Source organism: Merops nubicus, unplaced genomic scaffold, assembly GCF_000691845.1.
Source record: "Merops nubicus isolate BGI_N331 unplaced genomic scaffold, ASM69184v1 scaffold25177, whole genome shotgun sequence".
In the NCBI taxonomy this organism is placed as follows: Eukaryota; Metazoa; Chordata; class Aves; order Coraciiformes; family Meropidae; genus Merops; species Merops nubicus.
The window spans coordinates 8105-14975 of record NW_008621420.1 but is presented as its reverse complement, the minus strand read 5'-3'; the positions used below and the strand labels follow the sequence as shown (position 1 = coordinate 14975).

At 39.6% G+C, this 6871-nt stretch overlaps 1 protein-coding gene across 1 annotated transcript in view; it reads right to left on the bottom strand.

Annotated features, from left to right (window-relative positions):
* The window catches only part of LOC103776957 (lysophosphatidic acid receptor 1-like), a 13514-nt gene extending 7682 nt beyond the window's left edge, over positions 1–5832 (bottom strand). Inside the window, exon 1 of the mRNA XM_008944487.1 lies at positions 5661–5832. Within this exon, the coding sequence (XP_008942735.1) occupies positions 5661–5720 (60 nt within the window). The 5' untranslated portion in view covers positions 5721–5832. The remainder of the gene's footprint in view (positions 1–5660) is intronic.
* Positions 5833–6871: the final 1039 nt, after the last annotated feature.

The following is a 6871-nucleotide window of genomic DNA, read 5'->3' as shown; positions in this document are numbered from 1 at the left end:
GGGAAAGAGAAAGGGAATAAGGGAGAGAGACTTACTGATTAGAAAATAAAAAGGAAAACAGCTTTAATACTACCACTAATAATAACAGTAATAATGATAATAAAATAAATATGAACAATACATAAAAATCCAGTACTGAACCAACTCCCTCCTCGATGGCAAAACATCACCGTCACCCCCGATGCTGTGGAGCAGCCCCCAGGGAAAATCCCAGGCAGAGTACAGGAGCTGGATTAAGTCTGTTCAGGAACACACAGCTCAGGATCAAAGGCAGAATGGACGAAGTCCTCCTCAGATACTGGCTATTGCAGAAGCAGCCAAAGCCAGCAAGAAGGCGGAAGAGAAGACAGAAGGGGAGACAGAAGGGCTTATCCCTCCTGATCCTCCAGCTTCTACTGGATATGAGGGCTATGGGATGGAACACCCCACTGGTGAATCCTGGGGTCAGTTATCCTGCCCGCTCCTCCCCGCAGGTGCGGGTGCTCTCTGCCCCCCTCTGTGTGGGATCCAAGCTCAGCAGTGGCCTTGGTCTGCACACCAATCCCTGGCAGTAACTCTAAACATGAAGTCTTATCACTGCTAAACCCAGGCAGTTTACAAAAACTCTGTTAACTTCAGACAAGGCAGTTAATAAGAAGAGCTTTAGCTGAAAAGTTAAAATCATTGAACAGAATAAGCTCTGTTCTACCCCAAACCAGGACAGAGTCAAGCTGGGAATTAATTCTCAGTTCCAGCAACCGAAAGACTGGACATATTTGCTGAAAAAATGCTATAAGCTACTGGGGCTACTTCCACCTCCAGGGCACACTTTCTATCACTCCTCACCAAACAAACCTGTGAGAGTTTAGCCTACAAGCAAAATGCTTATTCCAAATTATGTTAATGAGAAAATTTCATTTTAGGCTGGAAACAGATTTCCAAATCGAAATAAGAAAACTACCCTGTGTGTTCCATGACAAAGAATTTTTTTTTTCCCCCTTGAAATATACATCAGACAGTTTGGAGTTTCTTCTGCTTTGATGCACTGCTTCATGAAATACAAACAGAACACAGAAAAATATCTCTCTCCCAGGGCACTGGCAACAATGGGTTCTCAATCAGTAACGTGTTCAGACAGTACTGAGCAGTTGCCTATGAGGCAGTACTGGTCTACTGTGAACAAAACAGAGATGTATTTCAAACCTCTGGTAATCTCATCTAGTATAGAATTAAAAAAAAAAAAACAAGGCCCACTGGTATTTCAGTTTCCCCTACGATGTCTGTGACTGGGTGGACATACCTCTAATCACAAACTGTTTCTTCCAGTCTTACCATTTCCTTCTCTTCTCTCTTTTATCTTTTTTATCAACACCAGAGGCCTGTTTCAGTAAAGAGGTTAATTTATTTACTCATCTAGAAGAGGAGAAAAAAAATCCACACATTTACTGGCTGCAGAAATTTGGGCACTAAATTTAAAATGCAAATCATGTTGTGCTTTGTTGGAGAAGGGGGTGACAACAGCTGTGTCAAACCCCAGAAGTCTGTTCTCAAGAATCACAATAAAGGAGTAAAAAGCTAGTGAGGATGACTATTCTGTGGCAAGAATAGTTTAAATCTTTTCCACTCCAATTCAAACAAAAAGAAGGGTAACTAGAGAAATATTCAATGGCACAGAGTGTGAGAAGTGTTTTTTGGCTCTAGTAACCACAGCCATGAAAGGCCACTATAATGGAAACTGCTCTGGATTTATCTTTGGAAGCTGCAAGGCAGTTATTTAAACGTGCTCATTTATTTCTAGTATTTGGCTGGTAGGATCCACTGCTGGCAAAAGCAAAGAGGGAATGATGAATTTTTGTTGTTTTCTTGTTTTAAGCATTTCTGAAGCACTGTTGGAAGTCCCTGGTTCATTAAGCAACTGGAGCTCAAATCATTTCTTCTTCAAAGCTTTTACTGCAGAATTCATCTAATGCCATTCACAAAGAGAGAAGATACTAATCACTCCACAGAGTACATTAATCAGTTTAGATCACTCCTTGTTATGTTTCCTTTCTGCAAACAGTAAAGCCCTCTGGGATGCTAAATGCTTCTTACAGAATTATTTAACTTTCTGCTTACTACATTACCAGACTAATAAGGTTTCTATGATATAATTTTGCTTATACACAGCTGAGGTACACAGTGTCCACATGTACCACAAAATACCCTCAATTTAAAAATTAACATGTCCTGTGACATTTTGTTTCTCTGTCCTTAACAGCAGTGTGGTTTATCTAATCTGAAATTCCTAGATTCCAAATCCCATTGCCAAAAAGCTGAAAGCATATTCTGGAACTTTTCTGTTTCATTCACTTCTTTGGCATATTATGAATGGTGTCCCCTAACTATTTTCTATCCCAGATTTCAACTATGGATAGTTAAACCATCCTAAAACTTTACTTAACCATTTAAATATGACCAAGATGCTTTAAATCTGTGCTCTTAATCACCTCTTCTTACATCTGGTAGCAGAATGCTGGAGGGGTGGCAGGAAGAAGATGGGAGCAGAGATCTTCAGACAGGTCTGTCGATAGGGAGGGTATGAAGAGAGATGACTGTGGAAAATGCATTGCTTCAGCAGAGGGTTGTAGACAGTGCCAAAAGCAGTTCTTATGTTGACACTAGCAATAAGAATATTTTAACAGAGCAATAACAATTTCACACCTGGTATCAAAAAGTGACTTTCAAAAACATTTTCAAAATGTGAACCTTTTGCTACCTGACTCAGAGGGCAAACCTTGAGAAAGATACCGTTTGCAGTTAAATTAACAGAAACTTCCCTCATTAGTGATGCCACCACAAGCATCTGTAGGATTCAAGCCCAAACAAATCCTGTCAAGGCGGGCTTCAGATTGCAAGAGGTCTTGCTGAAGTCTCTGCGATTCTTCCCCATAGTAGGGGAAGAAGAGTCTATTCTTGTTTGTCCTGTGCAGTTAGAGGACTGATAATAGGTAAAGGAATATTCATTCCTGACATAGATACACATACATACATATACGTGTATAGGTAATATTTACTTCTAAGACTAAATAGACCAAAGGTGAAGGAATCATCCTCTCTGATTAGATTATAGAATCATAGAATGTCTGGGCTGGAAGGGATCTCCAAAGGCCATCTAGTCCAACTCCCCTGCCATACGCAGGGACATCTCAAACTAAATCAAGCTACTCAGAACCTCATCCATCTTGATTGTCCCCAGGGATGGGGCCTCCACCACCTGTCTGGGCAACCTATTCCAGTGGTCTGTCACCTTCGTACTGAAGAACTTTTTACTAAGGTCTAACCTAAATCTCCCCTTTTCCAGCTTAAAGCCGTTACCCCTCGTCCTGTCCCTACAAACCCTTGTGAACGGACCCTCCTCTGCTTTCTTGTAGGCCCCTCTCAGGTACTGGAAACCAACTTTCCTAGCAATGCTAAAGTAAAGTTTAAAGAGAAAAGATTTAAAAAAGATTAAAGATAAAGAAAGTTTGAAGTAAAGTAGCAAAACTCTTTTGGTAACTGAGATGCCATTAATTCATGCAGAAGGCATGCAAGGCTACTTCCAAGCTAAAAAAAACCCAAACCCTTCCTTAAAATATTAGTCTCCAAATGTCTTCTGCAGCACACTGTGGCATCTGCTCAATTCTAAAAGGGAAAATAATGTCCTTCAGGAAAAAAAAAAAAAGTATTTTAATGGATATAGTTTTCTAAACTAGATCCAAAATTCGTTTGTATGTCAATGCAAATGTGAAAGGCAAGCCCATGAGGTCCCAGTCTGGGAAGTGCTTTACTCCAATACTTCCATCTAACGATTCATCGCTTCATCTGTACGTCTCCCTATGTCTTTGCCTGTTGTCAGCTCCTAACTGACGTTCAGAACTGTTAGTTCTTTACATAGGACTGAAGACATATTAACCATCAGATCCACAATGGTTTACTGAAATCTGTGAGACTTCACGAACACTTGTAAATCTGCCAATAAAGATATAAAATCTGAGTCCATCTTTATAACATCAGGTTGAGACAGTGGTATTTTTCTACCACAATCTCCCACACTGAGATACCAGTCTCCTTTGCTTCCTGTTGCCATTTCTCTTTTTCTCTCAAGTCAAAACTCTTTGAAGCCCAGTCTCTAAAACCAGAGTCTGGAGGGAGGGCTGTTTGGATTACCAGTCAATTACCAGAATAATTAATTTCTAGTCTTTGGTCTAGTGGTGCCAGTCCAGGGCAGGATTTATTCAGCAGAAACTTGCTACAGACAAAGGACACATGCATTTATTCACCTGTGAGTACAACAGAGTGGTGATATGCTGATCATCAAGTCCTGTACAAGTGATAGTGTTTCTTCCAGTCATTCTTGCAACACAGTTGACCTTTTTTTTTTTCTCCCATTCAAGCAGGCATTTATCCTTAGTAGCAATCCCTAGATACACAAACTTCTCACGTAAAAAGGTTCTGAAGAGAAAATCCATGGCAACAGGGTTGCAAATGCTTTTCAGAGAATGTAAGGAGATGGCCTGGGAGACCAGTCCTCCAGAAAGTGAGGAGAGTCTGGAAGCAGCCAGGCAGCCTAAGACAGAAGCACACAGCATCTGCCTCCTACCAGCTATTCTGTTCTGCTGCAAAACCACAAAATCTTTCTCTGATCCAGGGATCAAGGGACAGAGACTTGAAAAGTAACAAAAATACACTTAAAATATACTAATTCTTCATTTCAAACACTGTAAGAAGAGATGCAGAAAGAAGTTTCTCCAATGCAGATTTTGGGTTCCACTCATTACACATCACCACCCACTAGTGGACATGTTTTTTTGGTAAATTCACAGTCCAGGGATCTCTGAACTACTGCACTTCTCAGTTCATATGGTTAAGAGGTATAGTCTCCTGAGGCAAAGAATCTCCAGAAAAAAAAACCAACAAACACACAACAAATAAACCCCAACAAAACCACTAGGTATTCAATCTTCTGACATCAACCTTAATCAATTGTAGTGCCCTTTTCAGAGAAATATACATTCTTAAAAGTTTTAGGTTGTAATAGACACTCAGGTCTCTGTGAAGTCAAAGGGACTTTGAAAATGTTTTTCTGAGATGAAATCTTGACTGTTATTAGCATGTCCTTTTCTGCTTGTAATATTTACTTCACCAGATAATACATGTACTTGGTGTTTAGTACACGGAGCTGAAGAAATCACTTAGGGATTTATAAATATCAAATCTGATACACACACTTTCAGTCACAAAATCAAGATTAGTGTGTTAGTAATTCTAAATATATTATTAATGTTATTGCTCCTTTTGGCTTAAAATTTTAGCTTTTCAGGTAAGAACATTGAACCTGGACTTTCCTGTTTTATTGCAGCTGAAACACATTATGACCTTATTCTGGTTTGTATTCATTAGGCACAGTAAAACTCAAACCGTAGTGAAGGGGTCACCTACATGGAATCAATAAAGGTCATATTTTGCCATATATTTTCTTCTACAAATAGAAGTATAAAATAGTGATGTCATGCGTCAAAGTACAACATTCTTAGTAAACAATAAGTGTCTTTAATACAATATTTCAGGAGAAATTCCCATTACGACTCAGAAGTGAGACAGGAGAAAAACCTAGGATTCCATGAGGAAATAAGGAAGAGGTTCAGTCATTGTGGGTTACTCACCTCAATCAGCTCGGGCTGGGACATCATGGAGGACGGCACCAAATCAGTGGGGATTTCCATGGTACCTCAAAAATGTCCCCGCTGTCCTTGCACCCTTCCTCTGCACCCACAAACCCTTGTTAGGAACACAGAAGCACTTCCTCAGACCCTAGTCATGCTGGTGTTTGTTCCTAGTAGGAAGGAAAGAGAGATTGTTGAGAGTAACAAGAGAACTGCAGTCAACACCCAAGCCCCTTGGCCGCTGCAAGACCGGCCTGTGAGTTTGTGCAACGTGTTTGATTACATGACCATTCACAAAAAATCTGCAGTAGAAATTTCCAAAGGGCACACTGGAATTTCATCCAGAACAGCAAAACAATTTGCTTGACCGCACAAACTAGAATTCACACAAATTGAATACAGCAAGAAGGCATGTGCACAGACCACATACACATTTGGAAGGGAAGGTGATGGCCTCCAAAGCACTGGAATAACGTTAACATCTGCGCTGCTTTTATTTCACACCAAAAGAAAAAAGGAAAACAACTCACAGACGAATACTCATAGAATTAAACATATCCTAAATGCCAACAAGTATTTCCTCAACAACTATTGTTTTACAGTTCAATGATCACATGAACATTTTTTCAGTGTTAAGAAAAATACCCTAGACACTATAACACCATTATTCTTCCTTTATTTTAACCACACTTTCCCCTCCCCCTCCACAGGCACAGATTTGCTATAGGTGAATATACTAAATTGTTCTGTAAAGTTTGATCAGATGTTCCTCCAGAATGAAGCTATTTTCATAACTATCATGTTTATCAAGGTTAGACCAGCTTCTGCATATGTTATGACTCTTTTGGAAAAAGAAAACCAAACAAAAGGGGAGAAAACTGTAAATGTCCACTACATTAATCCCATTAAAAAATTCTGGACTAAGGCTACTGTATTTTTTTACCCCATTCAGGCCATATATATATATATAAAACAATCCACAAATTAGACATCACAGAAAGGATTTTGGAAAGACACCCATTCCTCTCTGTATCTACTACCTCCTATTCTGTAAGTCATGGTGGAAAACCACTCACTCTAAATGTGTTCAGCATCCAAAAAATAGACCAAGCCTAACTGGTATTTTTCAAACTCAGACCATGGTGTAGTTGTAGAGACAATGCTAGTAACTTTTTTGGTCTCTGGTTTGTTTTTTCAAGGGCAACACTTAT